At 42.9% G+C, this 17,162-nt stretch overlaps 2 protein-coding genes across 3 annotated transcripts in view; one reads left to right on the top strand and one right to left on the bottom strand.

The window, feature by feature from the left end:
* Nucleotides 1-7,643: 7,643 nt before the first annotated feature.
* On the bottom strand, nucleotides 7,644-12,691 carry CHCHD7 (coiled-coil-helix-coiled-coil-helix domain containing 7). Its single transcript, XM_048287137.1, has 4 exons — nucleotides 12,524-12,691; nucleotides 9,712-9,789; nucleotides 9,046-9,144; nucleotides 7,644-8,239 (listed from the first exon to the last, which is right to left on the bottom strand). Exons 2-4 carry the CDS (start codon nucleotides 9,763-9,765, stop codon nucleotides 8,138-8,140), a joined length of 255 nt encoding a protein of 84 aa, XP_048143094.1. The 5' UTR covers nucleotides 9,766-9,789; nucleotides 12,524-12,691; the 3' UTR covers nucleotides 7,644-8,137.
* A 175-nt stretch (nucleotides 12,692-12,866) lies between these two features.
* PLAG1 (PLAG1 zinc finger) overlaps nucleotides 12,867-17,162 on the top strand; it is a 51,948-nt gene continuing 47,652 nt past the window's right edge. For both annotated transcript variants that reach the window (XM_048286691.1, XM_048286690.1), the window contains exon 1: nucleotides 12,867-13,073. The gene's annotated coding sequence lies outside the window, so the exon portion shown is untranslated. The remainder of the gene's footprint in view (nucleotides 13,074-17,162) is intronic.

The raw sequence follows: 17,162 nt of genomic DNA, 5'->3' as shown, positions 1-17,162 counted from the left end.
CTTTCTTTGGTCTTCATGTCAAGTGATGATTTTTTTTTTTTCCCCGAGCCTCAGGGATGGGTTGTGTAGCACAGTGTCAATCCCTTCCTTAAGGACCCAATGGAGGAGCATCTCTGCAGCAAGCACTGCTGTGTTCCCAGTGGGAAACCTTCCAACGCCACTGCGCCTTCCTCTCACAAACACTGCCTGAACCAGAGAGCTTTGTAAGCACCAAATTATACTGTACTAATAAATGTAAATTTCTTGGCAAACTACCTGATTTGGCTCCATCTAGTTTGATGATAAGAGGTTTATTAAGTCAATTTCCTTACCTAAGATTTGCTGAGTATGTTCCTGCAATGCCACATGTTGAATGCCCTTCTAAAGGCTTGTGCAAGAACATCTGTGAACCTCCTGTGTCAGACACATCTCATCAATGGTATTAATCCCTTACTGAACAGCAAATGTTATTTCTCTTGGGTTGGTGCAGAATCTAGTAATATGAAAGCTGAACTGGAAAGAAATCAGGAGGAAAAACTTGAATCATTCTCTACAAGTTAACAGCAATTCTAGACCCAAGAGAGGATATGAACAAAACCAAATTAAGGAATTAACATTTTAAATTACCAAATTGTTCTGATTTTAGAAACAGTGTCAGCTTCTTGGGGCTTTACAGAGGCAAACTGGTAGCAATAATCAGCAACAAGTGACCTCACCAGCACAATCAAAAATGACCAGCCTGCATTTCCAGACCAGTACAAAATTGGGCTGAGCTGTACCCATTTGGGTCAGAGAATGAGATTTCCCTGACTCAAGGAGCAGCTCCCTGTTTGCAAACATCCACGTTTATGGCAGCGTTTCCAGCAGGCCAATCTCCTGCAGTTGCCAAACTGGAGGAGACAGAGATACTGATGCTTTCTACCAACTCCCGGCTGGAAATTTTTCTACACCACAGAAAACCAAAGCATTTTGTGAACTCTTCTTGTCTCACAGCAACCCTAAAAGAACTAAGTGTTAAAGTATTTATTAATATAATTGGTTCTCAAGGTTTTGAACACTAAAATTTAAAGGGCAGAAACCCAAAAACTGCTTTTAATGCAGAAGTAGGTGGAGACCTACCAGTGACCCTTTTCAGAGGTCTTTTGCCCCTCATACATGTATGTTTGCAGCAGCCAATTGCAGGACAAAAAAACGTGGGTACACTGTTAAGACTATTTAAACTGTCTAGCTGAAGGTGCTAGGAGATCATGGTTCCTTCTAGGTTCTATCTGTTTCTAGCTGCCTCCCACCTGATAAAGCACAGCAGGGAGAAAACAGTCCAGGAAGTTCCTGCTGTGTGGAAGAAAACTTCTTGACACAGCAGGTGAGGGAGCCAACGAGGGAAGACAACCTAGTTTTTTGTGAACAGAAAAGGACTGTTGGAAGCCATCTGGCACATGCAATCATGAAATCAGTTTTTGATTCTCAGAGAAGGAAGCAGGTGGAGGGGTAGAAAGATGTGTCAACAGAACTGCCACACTGGACACCCACTGGACAGACTTTGGCCTGTTTAGGAGCCTGGTTGACAGGATCTCTTTGGAAGCAATCCTGAAGGGCAAATGAGTCCAGGAAGGCTAGACATTCTTCAAGAAGGGTCTAGAGCGCAAGTTTTATGAGAAGCAGCTGAAGGTACTGGGGTGGCTTAGCCTGGAGAAAAGGAGGCTCTGTGGGGGACCTCATTGCTCTCTGCAACTGCCTGAAAGGAGCTTGTAAGGAGGTGAGAGTCAGTCTCTCCTCCCGAGTAACAAACAACAGGACAAGAGGAAGTGGCCTCATCTTTTGCCAGGGGAGGTTTAGATTGGGAGCCCAAGGGAGTGGTAGAGTCACCATTCCCGGAGCTATCTGAAAGATGTGTAGATGTGGCTCTCAGGGACAGGGTTTGGTGGTGGACTTGGTAAGGCCAAGGTAACAGCTGGACTCAATCTTACAGCTCTGAGTTTAAGAATCACAACCCTTGTGTGCTTACAGCTTTGAATAGCTAAGCCCTTTTTCAAGCACAGAAAGCCTTTTCTGACTTGTAAGAGCAGCTATGACTTCAGCATTTGCTTCCGGTATTTTGCTGCTTACTCAGACACCCTACATGGTCCCTTCCAGCCCAGGGATACAAGGGTGGCTGCAGCTCCACAGAGAGGTGCTCAGACATCCAGCTGGGCTGAAAAGCAATAGTCATCCCATTTTTCCTTTGCTATTTTGCAGCTGGATACATGCCCCAGGCTAGAGGTCTGTACCTAGCACTGATGCTGGGGATCACACAGGCACCAGCTGGAGGGAGGAAGAAGGGACATGGAATGGCAGTTGCTGAAGGGAATGACTGTAAAGATGACCATTCAAGCAACACCTTGCAAAAAAAAAAAAAAAAAAATTTCCTTTTGCTCACCCACACCCTAGCAGACTCTACAGTCAATCCCCAAGGCTGATGAGAGTGAAATATTTATGCCATAAATCCCAGCAGTGCTGAGGTAGGAACACTCAGTCCATCAGCACTGTCAGCACTGAAGTGCAAGGTAGAACATGAAGCACCAGGGACTTCTGATATCAAAGTGTCTGTCATCCACAGGCTCTTGATATCTAAACAACCACAACAGCCAACAGGTGTAGAACCCTCAAGGCCTGTTTCTTTTCAATCTGAGAGTTAAAGGGGTTTTTCCAACATCTTGGACTGCGACCTTTAACTTAAGAACTACTTTAGTTTACCTGTCACATAGATGAATACCAAAACACAGCATTTCTTAGACTATCAGTAACATCCATTCAGCATTAGGAAAAATAGAGCCAAAAAGTACTCAAAACTGATACTGCAGGATATGGTGAATTCATGGTCTACCCCCTACTTAAGGATTTGACTTGTTACCTTCATTCCATCCTTTTGTAACTTACGGATTGTAGCAGGCACTGTATGACCAACATACTCCAATGCAGCAACTTCATTCAATTCCACTATTTAACAAAAAAAAAAAAAAAAAAAAAAAGGAGAAAATGCCACCCTACCTGTAATATGCAACCACACATTCACTGATCACTTCAACAGCTGCATGCAACTCCGCAGCCAAGGACTGCTCAGGGATCCACATTTCAGGACAACAAAAACTTGAGATCCGTATGTGACACAGTAACAAAATATTACCAGCAGGCTATTTCCATGAAAGCACTGCAAAATTTTTCAGTTTTTAATTGATGATAAAATATTGCAATTGTTTTTTGCCAGAACAATTGCAATCTTTTGTCATCAATTAAAAACGTTTAGATTCTTCAAAGTCAAGCTTGAGCCTCTATTTCTGTCAGTGTAAATTTCTTACATCTGTGAATTGCTTTTAGTACATTCAGTCAATATCTCACTTTTATCTTGAGCATAATCTTTTACATCATTACACATCACCTTGTTACAATTTTTTTCCATTTTGACAGACACTAACTCAATTTTGTTCTGTGCAGAATTCTATTATGTTCTGCCAAAGTCACTTGATATCAGGAAGGGTTTGCCATGTGTAGTAGTTTATCAAAGTAAAATACGTGAAGAGGTAGGTCGAGGGTAGTAGGACTTTTAAGAGCAAGCAATGATTGGAAGAATGGTTCTGAAAACCCTCAGAAAAGGATTTTGAGATAGGAGTCATCAAGGTAGAAGGATGGAGAAAAATTACTTATTCACAATCTGATAGTTTGATTACTACAGAAGGTATCATATTTGTCATAAAACAATAAAGTTTTATTTTAATGATCCACTGCATTTAGTTAATATAAATGCAGTACTTCCCTCTTTTTCTTGGTATCAAATAGGCTGCAATAAAAATTAAAACATTCTGAAGTAGTCTGCTTGTTTTACTTTTTACTGCTTTAATACCTACAGAGCTATTTCTTCCAGTCGCCTCAGATTCTTCCCAGAATACAAAAGCCTGCAACGGTGTACTGTTTTTTCACACATTAATTACTTTGTTCATGGCTATTTTGGAAGACCAACTTTAAAGATGCAGATACTTTTAACATGAGTTAAGGGCTGTATCCAAATGCATTAGAGCAGAATAACATTTTTTACTCTAAAATCATCCTATCTGCTCTGCTAAAGTTTTAGCAAAAGCCCATCTATACACGTTCTTGATCACTTGAGTGCAAAAGTTTCATTACAAGGCCATGAAACAGACCCAGAGCTGCAGCAGATGCAACTCCCTGCTTTCAAAAGCTTCAGCTAAATCCAAAAAAATTTTGAGGACTCCAGAGCTAGACAACTTGGACTCGATGATCCTTGTGTGTCCCTTCCCAATCAGCAAATTCTGCAATTCTATGAACTTACTTTTAACATCTTCAAGAGCACAGACTCATCTCAATTGTGGCAGCAAAAAACTCTGAGCCAGACAAGGCCTTGTACTGTAGGGTAAGAGAAAAAAATGAGATGGCAAAAATGTACAGATGGAGTCAGGGTATTCACCTAGACCTGGGAGAGAGCCTGTAGCTGCTGCTCAGTGCCTAGTTGTGAACAACAACAACAACAATCACACTGAAAAGATCTATCAAGGACCATATTCCAAGGCTTCTCAGGCTGCACAGAAACCTCCTGTTTCCCAGCAATGATTTATACTCTAGTCCTCCTGTTCTGTTTATAATGTAGAGACAGGACCAATCTTTCCTTTCTACTGCACGAATTCTGCTACCTCTGTGGGAGGACACCAAGAAAGCTCAAAAGAGCCAGTAGTGGGTGGAATGCTTCTGCTTTCAGTCTGTTGTACAACAGCACCATCCAGCTGTCAAACAAAAAAATTATCAACCATTAATGCCACTATCCAGATTTGGTCCTTGTACCACAAGGAAAATTAATAATTACACCTATTAAAAAAACCAGCACCCCAACCCACAGGTCCCTTCCCTGCTCCTGAATTAGTTATATTGATCCACTGTGTCATGCTTTTTGGGATTAGTATACAAGAGTATGCTTCAGGGAAACTAAGAATTCAGCCCAGTTTATTTCTGTCCAGTAAGAGTGGCAGGCTACCGCTTACCTCTGTTTCAGTGAAGTATGGAATGTAAGCTCTCAGGTATGAGGAAAAGACCATTATCTCTGGCTCACAACCAAAGATAGTTAATCACACTACAAAAATTAATGGAAAAATCGCAACTCATAAGAGCCTATGTTTTAGCTATCACACTTTACCACTCCTGAGCTTCAGTAGTGAAAGCAAGAACAGCAACCTCCAGTGAGGGATAAAAACGATAAAAACCTCATACCCAAGTAACAGATCACTCTTGAGAGATGTTATGACATGAGAAAAGAAACTCCTTGTTCTCCCAAGATTTTTCACAAACTTGTGTTACTTAACAATAAGGAATATGCAATGCAAATAAATGGCATTCCCTACAACAGATGATTGATTACCTGAATTACATCTACAAGGTCACTGCTTAAATTGCCCTCAGTCCTACACTGAACTCATTTTTTTTCCTAACATCCACAGGGAGCCTACCGTGTGTATCCACTGATGGTCAGGGAGTCTAATGTTAGACTACTGTTCTTGCATTCTCTGTGCCTTAGCCCATCCTGTGATCCCACATCCCTGCATTGATATCCGAAAGCAGTAATGCATCTCCTTTTCTGACTTTCTGAAGACCAGTACTAGCTCTTTACAAACACTTTACAAAGCAGCACAGGGTACCTATCAGTGCCTAAAGATAGGCCAGTCATCCTTTAAAAGAAAACAACACTAGTGGAAGCTTCCCAAGTAAAATTTTTTTTCCTGACAATATAAGTGCAACAGTTAACTTAGGAGAAAGATCATTTCTACATGCAAAGAAAACCTGAAAGGAAATCTCAGGATAAATGAGATGACTTTAAGGAACTTGAGCTTATGCAAAGAAGAATTGGCATAACCACATCAAGAAAGAGATGATGGTTTTTTGCACATATTTCGAATATACTGTAGATTTTAACATAAGCCCAGAACTTAAGAGCACAGCAACAGAAAAACAGCAAGCACTAGAATAGTAGCTAAAGCCACAGGAGCAAAGAACATGTCCAAAGATACAGCAGAGGTGGCAAATGACAAACCAGTGCCAAGTAGGAGAGAAGGTGCCCTTAGACAAGCAAGGCAGCAAAGCCAGAAGAGTCTGAAGAGACACAGCCCTAAAGGAAAGGACAATAGTTCCCCAAAATCTGCAGATGAACATGATCAAAGAAGCATGGCTAACGAGGAAGTATTATGGTTAAGTTTAACTAATGAAAGCAAGAAGTCCTCTCACTATGGTAGAGAGAACAGAGAACACAAGACCTTCAAAAGGAGCTGTATGAGAAAGTCGTTGCAAGACTACGTCATTAGATCCGAGACAGAACAAAGGTACTAGAAAACAACTGCAATGAGAAGAGACCAAAAGGTTAAAATCAGTCAAAAAAGAATTGGTGCCAAATGGGCAAAAAAAGGGAAAGATTGGTATGTAGGAGGGTATTAAAAGGTGGCAAGGAGATGGCAGAAAACAGCAAGCCCTTGAATCTAGAATGAAAGTATCTTCAGCTCCACACACAGAGGAAGAAAAACAAACAACAACAACAAAAAAACCCCACAAAAAACAACCAACCAAACACAACAAAAAAAGCCCCAAAAAACCCAACTACAAAATGAGGAAAATGTCAAAGTTTGCACTTTAAGTGAAGAGAAAGTAATTTGAAATAAAGAATCTTATGATCTTATGATCTTGATTGAAGAAAGTACAGTTTCCTTGCCAGGAACTGACAAGAAAACTTGTGACATGCTTGGAGGCTGCACAGCTTTGCTTGGAGAATTGCATACTCAAAAGGCATAGAGTTACACATTCATTCCAACAGAAAGGGTAGGATCAATCCATTTCATTTCTCAGATGTAGATGGAGAACAGAAAGGAGAAGCAAAAGCAGATTTTGTGGAATTAGTCAGATCAAACAACAAGGGAGAAGGTGGAAACAGCATAAAAATCACAGCAAGCATAGAAATAGGCCTACAGTGGAAAGAAACAAGACAAGCCAGACAGGAGAAACAGAAAGCCGTGAAGTCTTTCCAAAACAGTCTAAATAGAGAGACAACACTTTTACACCATCCTTCATGAGGTCAGCCAGAGTTCTGCCAAGTTGATCCCAGTAAGTACTAAAGGATTTCACATGGAACCTGAGCTCATGGCAGTAGTTTTTCTGTTTTATCACAGGATGCAAGCTTTTAAGGCAGGACACCAGAAGGTAAAAGGTAAAAACCAGTTTCCACTAGACAGCAACCTGTTTAAACTTACTAGTTGTTCAATTTAGCTAAGGAATCAACCTTATTTAAGATTAGATTACCTGTTTAAACTGAGCTTTGTAGTCTTGTATGAGTAAGCATTTCCAACCCAGGGTTTCAGCTGTCCAGAGTGTTAGATAGATGTACTATAGTTAAACCTGCCATGTCACTCAGAGGATCTGTTTACATGTCTGCAAGTCCCCCCCATCTGCCCGCCACCAAAGTATCCATTTACTATCCACAGAAATTACTATTCAGCTCAGACCCGAGGAGTTCTGTTTTATCTTCACCAGCCTCTCTAACCTTCTAACTAGCAAAGCTTGCAGATCTGATTTACTGCAAGCTTCTGCTGTCACTGATGAGTGCAGTGGCAGACCTAATGACAAGTTTGTTGGATTAAGGATTTTAGTTCATGAAGAGTCTTATTTAATCTGGGAACACAGAATACAACACGTGAAAACAGCAATAAAATCACACATGGTAAATCCATACTATTGAGCAGAACAGCTGAATGCAAAAAACATGCTGCATGTACCAGTTTCTAAACCTGCTCCAGTCTTAGAACCACACTGCAATGCTCACCAACCCCATCTTTCTGCAAGTCCCATTAATTTTATACTTAGCATTTCACAGCAAGGTAGTTTCTACTTCCAAAACTTTCTACACAAGTTGCATTGATGCCCACATCTTCCAATAAAGAGGCCAAGTTCCCAATGACAGGAAGTATGAATAAACCCAGGAAGAGTTCTATCCTAGAAGGCTCACACATTTCAAAATTTAACATCTTATTTTAATCCAAGATACGGCAACTGTAAAATCCAGTCCATAGAACGGTAACTTGCTGCTGCTAAGTCTTCACAAGTACAGTGAAAACAGTCAATCAACTCAGGTTTCTAGTCAGTAGGGCTTCCCCATTGTTTCCAAAATTTTCTTTCTTTCTTCTGCTGAAGGCATCTCTGGTTTTACACCACTTCTCTTCCTTTGCATCATAATTCCATGCTGAAAATAGAACAAAGTGACCATGAGAACAGATTTCACAGAATCTCTGCTCCTGAGCTCTGAATGATCAAGATTCTTTAGCAGAAAAATGCTTGATATATCAAGACCCAGGTACTCTAAATCTGATTAGCTGATAACTACACATACTACTTCTTAGTTCAAGATACCTGATAGTTTACCCTGCTGCTTCAGAATACAGTGCAATCAGTATTCCCATTACATTATGTCAGACTAGTGCACAATTGTCTGTAAACAGCTTTTTTTTTTTTGTAATTCGCACAAGTATTTAAAGGCTATGCTACAATCTCTTTACTATGATGGTATAAGGAAAGAAAACAGCAGAAAACACTTTAACTGCACATAGTTCCTCATGATACTTCTCTATCACCAAATAAGACTGAATTCTTCCTAAGATTTATATTAGGTTAAAGCAAACATGATCCAACCCAGTAGGAAACCAGATAGCCCTCCCTACCTTGCCTCAGAACTTCTTCTCTGCATCTGTTTAAAAGAGAACTTATTACTAGAAATATGCGACTCAAAATCAGAGGAAAACATCAGGTACTGCAAGAACACTGACTCACAATCCAAGTGAGTAAACTCAGAACAATCAAGTGAAGTACTTTGATGTGCATGTCCTTAAGTCTTCCAGCAACACATACTGAGACTACCTGGGCTGGTAAGTTACCATAAAAACAGCAGCAGTCAGCATTAACCAAGTTTGAAGGGTTCAGAAAGCAGCATGTCAGAAGTAATGTACACAAAGCAAAGAAGGGAGTAAAATTCAGAAAGTTTACTGTGCTTACCCAGAATTTTCTGCAGTTTTTGTACTTCAAAAAATAATCAGTACACATATCCTTCTTATAGTTGTTGTCATCCATACATTTTGTAGTGGCATCTGTTTCCTTTAATAGGGGAAAATATACTTCAGAGCTGAGGGAAGTTACTGTACTCAGTGTTTAAATATTTTAAAAAGTCCCAGAATATCTATGAAGATAGGAGTCAGCTCTTCAGATTAAAGAATACTATCAAAGAGAGCAAAGGAACACCTATTACAAAGGATAGTCAGTACTTCCAAACGTGATTTCATTTGGAGATAACAGAATACTTACTGTCTTTAGACAGTAAATACAGAGTCCACAGAATAATTGTTTACTGTGATGCTTGGTATAACTCACAAAAGACTTTTAAAAAATAACCAAGCTTGTCTAACCAGGATTTCAGGCTCTGGTTTTAGGGACAGAAAATTTAAGAGATTGCTATCATTTGCATTAATCCTATTTATGGGAAATTACTTGTTATTTCATGCTTATTATAATGGATGATTTTCAGCCCTTCGCATCTTCAGTGTCTTAAGAAACTTTTAATGCAAAGTGCTATCATGCAAAGTATGTTATCCACAAAACAGTCGTCTATAAAGTGCATTATTTAGCACTGAAATGTACAGACAAATATCAATTTGATCATCTTACCACTAGACATGGATTTATATCGTGATCTCTAAGCTTTTTTGCATGCCTGGACATTCTAGACAGACACTCGTACCTTGGCTAGAAAGGGAAAATAAACAGGTTAAGTATCTACTTTTAACAGTAACTCAGGATTAAGTCTGAACTTCAGGATGTAATAAAGGCCTTCTAGTAACACACAGTTTGGTTATCTTTAAAAAAGCCAAATAAAACCCAAATTTCTTTTGCAAAGTGTTATTTCAAAAGCAGTAACGGCAAGACAACACTGGCAAATGTAGCCCATCACCAAGACTGCTTACTCCCTGATGAATTCCTGCTGAGAGTGGAGCCACTGCAGCAGCTCTCATACGAGCCTGTGTATCATGGAGGAAGTGACCATGTGTAGGAGAAACAGCTCCATAGAAGCTGCTCACAGCCAACACACTGTAGAAACTTCAATTAATAGCATGTGGGAGGAATGCACAAGTAAACTTTTCCAGATTTGTTCCTATTCCTTAGCTGGATCACATCTGTATCTTCACTGAGCTTTCTCAGGTACAAGAAGTGCCCAACTATCTCCTGTGTTGTTGTATCAAATATTTAATAGAAAAAGAACTGGTTTCACCGCAAGGTGGGACCAGACCCACTTACACTGTGTATGACAGCTTGAATCACATTTTTTACCATTTAGTAGTTTGACACTGGCTCTAGGAACTGTAAGCTTGAGAGACACGGAGTTCAGTGCCAAGAATCTACACTGATCCAAGATGATGACATCAAGATGAACAGTAGACCCTCTTTTCCTTTACAGCTTCCTATACGTTGCCTCCAGCACACATATAGTGATGCAGGTATTTGTTCCAAACAAATACTAAATCTAACCAAAAATAAATTAATATTGACCAGATGGACTGCTTGAATCAATGCAATCAGACACACAGGACAGAGAGCACAAATTAAAGTACTGCTGATGAAGGACACTGAGCTTGATCTTGTTGTTTATTTTCCCAAAAAACGTTGATGCTAATTTTAACTAAGACCTGTTTCTATTCACATTAGGGAATGATAACTGCAAGTCTGCGGTAAAAAGCCCATTTTGCTTGATACTAGATTAAAAAATCAAATACTGCTCTGTGAAGCTCATAGAAAACCATGTTTTAGATAGGGTTTCTTCATTGGGTAAGCTATTCCCAGCAAACAACCCCTAGGTTTTACAAGCTGTGCATATATACTTTCCTGGTGCTTGGAGTACTCTTTGCTTTCCATATGATCATCTTCTGCAAATAGGCCTTTTAATGAATGGCATCAGGAAATGCTTTCACTTTCCTTTGAGAACTATCCAGTGCTTAAGGTAATTTCAGAAGCTAGGCAAATATTCTCTTTTTTGGTGGGTGGAAGCGCATTTTTGATCAGGCACTTCCAACTCAAATGGAAACACAAGCAGGTACATGAGCATCATCCCAGACTTCAAAAAGGAGGAGAGAGGGGAAAACTTAGAAGCAAAAGCAGCATACTACAATGCCTCACCTAAGTCACCACAACAGATACAAGACTTTTAGATGTTTGCTTGTGTCTGTGTTATAACTCCGCATTTCATTGATATTACCACCTAAGCAGACATGCCTTAAGGTGTTCAGTGGTAGTTTGACTTCAGAGTTACTCTCTGAAAGAATACTTGTGAGTCATAGGATATGCCATCACAATCAGTGTTCCTTAAACAAACTGCACTTGACACTTTCAGCTTGATTTCACTACCAGAGGCTGCAACCATGCCTGGTCTAAGGAACAATGCACACAATCCATTAAACACCTACTTAACGAACAGGCAGTTCAGGTTCTAATAAAGACGAGTAGGTTAGAGCAGGCAAATGCTTAAACGTTCTTAGTACTACCCAAAAGGTCTGATAGCTCCTGCGTCCTCTCTCCCCCTCCCTGCAGTACTTCAGGACTTGAAACATTATCAGCTGGAAGGGCAGGCAGGTCACACCGAAATGCTGCTGTGCGACTGAATGAGCAGTTGGACAGGAAGCGAGCTTCCCCCCTCCTCCCAGGTTTTGCACATGTACGGGCTTCCCTTCCTGCTTTCGGACTACAGGTCAGAGCCCAACCACAACCAAAGGCTTGTCTATTCCACAGTTCTTAATTATGCTTTAACACATTAACAGTTGTAAACTGTACCACAGAGAACTAGGGCTGTTGCTAGCACTCTTTAACCCTAGGGCTTTTTCAGTTCATAAACCATCAGGGCACTTTTCTACAGGCTCCCTCCCATTGAAAAGCGTTTGGTCTGCTTTAAATGCACACATTTGGATATAAATTCGCTAATTATGCTGCAATACAGACCAGCTTATTAAAACTTTGACCCCTGGAGCCAAGGCCGTACTAAAAATCCTACGGCTTTTATCGCTGTTACGGCGGGGGAGGCGGGAGGAGGCAGCCGGCGGGCCCGGGCGCTCAGCACCGCGGAGCTGCCGCCTTGCCCGACGCAGCTTCCCAGGGAGGGCCGGGGGCCGTCCAGGTGCGGAGGCTAGGCCAGCGCCCCCCGCCCGGCTGCTGCTTTCCCCCGGCGGCGGAGCGGCGGAGGAGCGGCGGAGCGGCCGGAGGCGCCCAGCGGCCCCTTCCCCCGCCCCGGGTCGTTCCCCGCGGCCGCCCCCGCCGCCTCCTCTCGGCACCACCTGCCGCCAGGGAGGGGTGCCCGGGCCGCGCCGCCGCCGCCGGGCCCGAGCGGGGCTGCCCCGGCCCGCGGGCGGCGAAGGTCGAGCGAGACTTCCCTTCGCCGGCCGGGAAGGGGAAGCGGCGGGCGGGCACAGCGCGGGTCGCCGCTGGCGGCACTCACCTCCGTCCCCGGCCGTGTCCGCGGGAGCCCGGGGCGGGAGGGGGGCAGCCCGGCTCCAATTCGAAAGACGTCAGCGGCTCGGGCAGCGCGCTTAAGTACGGGCGCAGCCTACCCCGCTCCCGGCCCCGCGGCTCCCCCCGGCCCCGCGCCGCCGCCGCCCACGCCCCGGAGGCGCTGAGTGGCACGGCCGGGCCGCCAATGGCGGCGGCGCCGCGCCCGCCCCGGCCGTGAGCGGCGCCTCCTTCCACCAACGGGGCGGGCGGCGCGGTCCGCAGGCGCCGGCGGCGGGGCGCGGCCGCGGCCCTGACTGACTGGGGGAGGCGTCCAACCCGCGGTGCGTGTGGGCGGCGGGCGGTGTGGGCGCGGCGTGTGCGGCAGGCTGGGCTGCACCGCAGCGCATACACTACAATGGCTGCTGGAAAGACGGGAAAGCAAACAATTTCCAGGCCCGCCGCGTCCAGCCCGAAATATGGGGAAAAAATTACAGAAAAATCGGAGAACACTGTAAAGGGTGGAAACGGGGCGCAGAGGGGATGCTGAGGCTCCCGCGGTGAGTCTGCTGCGGGTTTGGGGGGCAGGCGCCGGGGTTTAGCAGGGAAATATCAGGGTTATTTAAATTATGAAGGGGGAGGAGGAGAAGGAGGGGGGAGAGGAGAGAGGAGCAGCGAGCAGTGAGGAAAAGTTTGTGTTAACCATCCCTCCCTTCCATCCCTCTCCCCCCGTCTCCCGCAGCCCCCCGCCGCCCCGCGTCGGAACCCCCCCGAGGGGAAAAGCAGGGGAGGGGAGGCGAGGCGAGCGGTGCCCCCCCCCCCCCCACCCCCCTTCCCCTCCCTCGGAGGGAGAAAGAGATGATTTTCAGAAAAACCTCTCTCAGGAGTTTCCTCCACTCCTCTCCTCCCTCCCCGCGGCGCTCTGTTGGAGCTCTGAGGAGCGGGCGAGGCGGCGGGGCTGCCCGGGGGACGGCAGGAGGGCGCGGGGTGCCCGCCGCCGACCCCCGCGGCGGGCCGGGCCCGGGGCCGCGGGGCAGGGGCAGGGGCAGGAGCGGCGCGGCCGCCCCCTCCCCTCCTCGCCTCTCCGGAGCCTGTGCTGTGAATGCAGTGACAGCGGCGAGAGCGGCGAGAGAGGGAGCGGAAGACATTAGAGACCGCGGTGCCGAAAAATGAGGGAAAAAATTAATATAAATTCGCTCACCGCCTCAAACCGGACAAATTTCGCACAGAAATTTCCCCCGTGGACCCGGCTACCCGTGGGGTGTCCCCCGGACCTGGCGGCTGCGTCTTTGGGGGAATCCGGAGTGACTTTGGGGCACTCGACCCCCCTTTCCAGTCGTTTTTTGGACAAAAGTTTTTTTTTTCGTAATAAAGAAACGAATTTGCCTGCTCTCCCCCTCCGAGTAGCCCAGGAGCTTTTCCCTTCCCCATCGGTGTGTGTTTAGAGAAAAGTGTAAACCCAAGTAAGTGCTGAGTCGTGTTGCATTGGGGAGGGGGGTTTGCTAACTGAAAGCAGGAGAGATCCGGAGAGAGAGAGAGAGAGCAGGGACAGCTTGTTGTCAGTATCATAAACAACCAAAATGGAGGGAGAACTGAGGCATATAACAAAATAAAAATCAGAAAAAAATGCCAAAAAATACCTAAAAATCGGGGCTGCTCCCCCTTTTCTTCCTCAAGGTAACAGAATAAAACCCGTGTCTTCCCGATACCGTTTTAAGGTTTCAGGGAGCAAGGAGTTAATATTTATTATTTTTTTTTTGTTGATGAATTCTTTAGAAAGGCAAAAGCCTCTTATAACTCGCCACCGACAATGAGAAAACGTGAAAATCCCTTTCAGGACAGAGAGGTAGGGGGAGATGATGGTGCAGAAAGTGTATAACTTGGGGGTAATGCGGAGTGATCCTAGATAAGATAAATGCTGTATGTGGTGCTTTATAACTTCCTTTTTTAATGCTTTTTTTGGTGTGTGTTTGGGGGATTTGGGGAGATGGGGGCTCCTTTCTTTTCCTCTTTTTCTTTCCCCCTTTTTTTTTTTTTTTTTTTTTTTTCGGACCGGAATGTAATGCCTTTGTAGTGTCACTTTCCTGATCTAATTAGGATGTGTGAGGCAAAGAGTAAACCTTTCCGGTTTATAAAGTGCATTTTCGTTGCTTTTGAATTTCAAGTTTTCTTGGTGGCTCACTCCTCTATTTACACTGGATTCTTCAGAGTGCTGTGGGGTTGAGCTAATGCTCCATAGGGAGAGCAGAAAGGGCTCAGGGGCAGGGCACCTCATCTGCGGGTGGTTGCTGATTTCCCTGGCACGTTTAGTTCACCTGTTTGTCTCCTACAAAGAATGTATTCTGCAGTCTCCTCGTGTTATTTATACAAAATAATGATGCCTCATCTCGCCTCACATTGAAGTTAATGCGAAAGTGCTGCTGATGTTGGTTCCACGTGGGATCAGGGACATAGCAGGGCATTTTAAAGAGACAGCTTCTCTTTTCCTAGGGTTATCATCACCTCTGCAGCACCTCTGCCTCTAGCAGAGGGGTGGTTCTTTGTTTTTTTTTTTAATGGAAAGATATCAAATCGGCCCTAGTCTGATAAATTAAGGAAGGATAACAGGGGGAAACGTGCAGAATCGTTGGGATCAAAGCAATTCTTTTGTGTGTAGCAGGTCTTCATGGGAGTTTTCTTGGTGTGTTAATTAAAATGCTGTGTTTTGGAGAATGTTTTTTGGAATGTATGTTGCAGAAATGAAATAGTCTCAGGTTGTGTAGTATTAAGATCTAGTGCTGTTCTGCTAGCTGTAAATTCTCTGGGAGGAGATGAATTCTCTGTGTGTAGGGCAATTTCACAGACATTTTGTAAAAGTTGTGAAGTGTGTTATTTTTTTTTTTAATACATTCAGTTTTGTTGGGAACACCTGAGTTTGTTCAAAAGTTTGTTCTATACCTAAATCTCCTAAATCATCCCCAGAGGTTTTGAAAATAGTGAAAAATAACTGTAGGTTTTAATTGGCCAGAGTAGGGGCTCTTTACAAGTACACCTTAGCAGTGTAGTTATAACATCACTTGGAAGAATTACCTCTGGCTTTGTTTAGAGAAAGAAAAGTCATCCTAACTTCAGTCTGGTTTCATGTATATGTGTGCATGTGTGTATGCATGTATGCTTTTAGCGTGGGTTCTGGCTGATACTGGTTTTTTTCTTAATTTTTAACTTGTGAATGTTTAACTGTAATGATGCAAAATGCTCTGCTTGTCCCTATTATCTCCTATGTATTTTAATTTTATTTTTGAATATCCTGTTTTCAAAAATTAGCATCGCCTCTTAACATGGCAATTTGATATCTTTATGAGGAGTTGCAATGTTTCCTTTACACTTGCTTTGTTTTTGTAGTCCTTGTATTCAGTTCTAGATTGAAAACTGAATACAGGTATGTGGTTCTTGAGAGGGAAGATGGGGTACAGAGCTTGGAGGGAGACTATTTCAGCATGTGTTTTCTGTGAATTTGTGGAAGTTGAGTATGAGTTGTGATAGCCCTCTGTGTTGAATAGCATGTGCTTGCAAATGATCTGTACCCTTTCTGCAAGTGTGACCAAAGAAACTTGTTGCCTAGGATAGCCTTGTGGTTAAAAGATTTGGGAAGAAATCTCAAGGTTTTTCAGTGACTCTTAGGCTAGAAAAAAGGGTCATTAAGGAAAAAGATTAATCAGTTTGTATAAAGGAATGATATTGAACATTTTTCCAAAATTGACTTTTATGGTTTAGAGATCTCTTTTATAGTTAGTAAGAATTCAGACTTTAAAAGTTCCTTTCTGAATATTTCTTAAACTGATCTATTATTTTTATTGACTGAAGTAACGTTACCCTGGAATGCATAGAAATTTGGTAAATTAATAGCAGTTCACCATATGTTGGTAGTTCTAATGTACCAGGGTAGATAGACAAATAGTAGTAGATGTGCAGAACTAACTTAAATGAACTGGTTAATGGTACTGAGAACTCTTCAAATGCTGTGTCTGTGACCATCAGTATGAAGTGTTTAACATGTTACTACATTTTTACCTAATTAAGAGCTTTTTAATCATTAATATTTTATTGCTGAAATTAGGTATAGGCACTGGTAATAACAATGTGAAAGAAGCAGTGTTGTGGAGTATCTTTCTTGATTTACAGCTATGTATTACAAAGTAAATTTGGTGTATCCAACCATAGTACAAAATTCAGGACTTAGGGTGGAGAAGGAGGAAAGGGTGTTCTCTCAGAATTTGATACTCTTCTAAACTGGATTTAATTTTAAGGTATAATCCAGATGGTGATAATAATAGCAGAAAAAATGTTGTTTAGGATTATTTTTTTACAAACTTATTCTCTCGTAGAAAATAGAATTATTCTTACAGCGGTGAGGTGGTTTTTAAATAAAAATATAAGTAACTTTCAAAGCTTCCTTAGTTGTAAGAGTTAAGATGATCTTCTGTATTATTTGTTGGTCTGATTCCATACATGACACAGTTTGATTTTTTTCAAGATTTTCTAAAATTAAAACACCTGAGGAAACAAATACTATGGGCTGGTGTTGGTAAAGTTATCCTGCTTTTTCTAGGTAAACTGGAGAGGTGTAAATGTATTAAAATCCTTCTTAGAGACTTACCAATCCTATTCAA

Source organism: Corvus hawaiiensis, chromosome 26, assembly GCF_020740725.1.
Source record: "Corvus hawaiiensis isolate bCorHaw1 chromosome 26, bCorHaw1.pri.cur, whole genome shotgun sequence".
NCBI lineage: Eukaryota > Metazoa > Chordata > Aves > Passeriformes > Corvidae > Corvus > Corvus hawaiiensis.
This window is presented reverse-complemented; position numbering and strand designations above follow the sequence as displayed.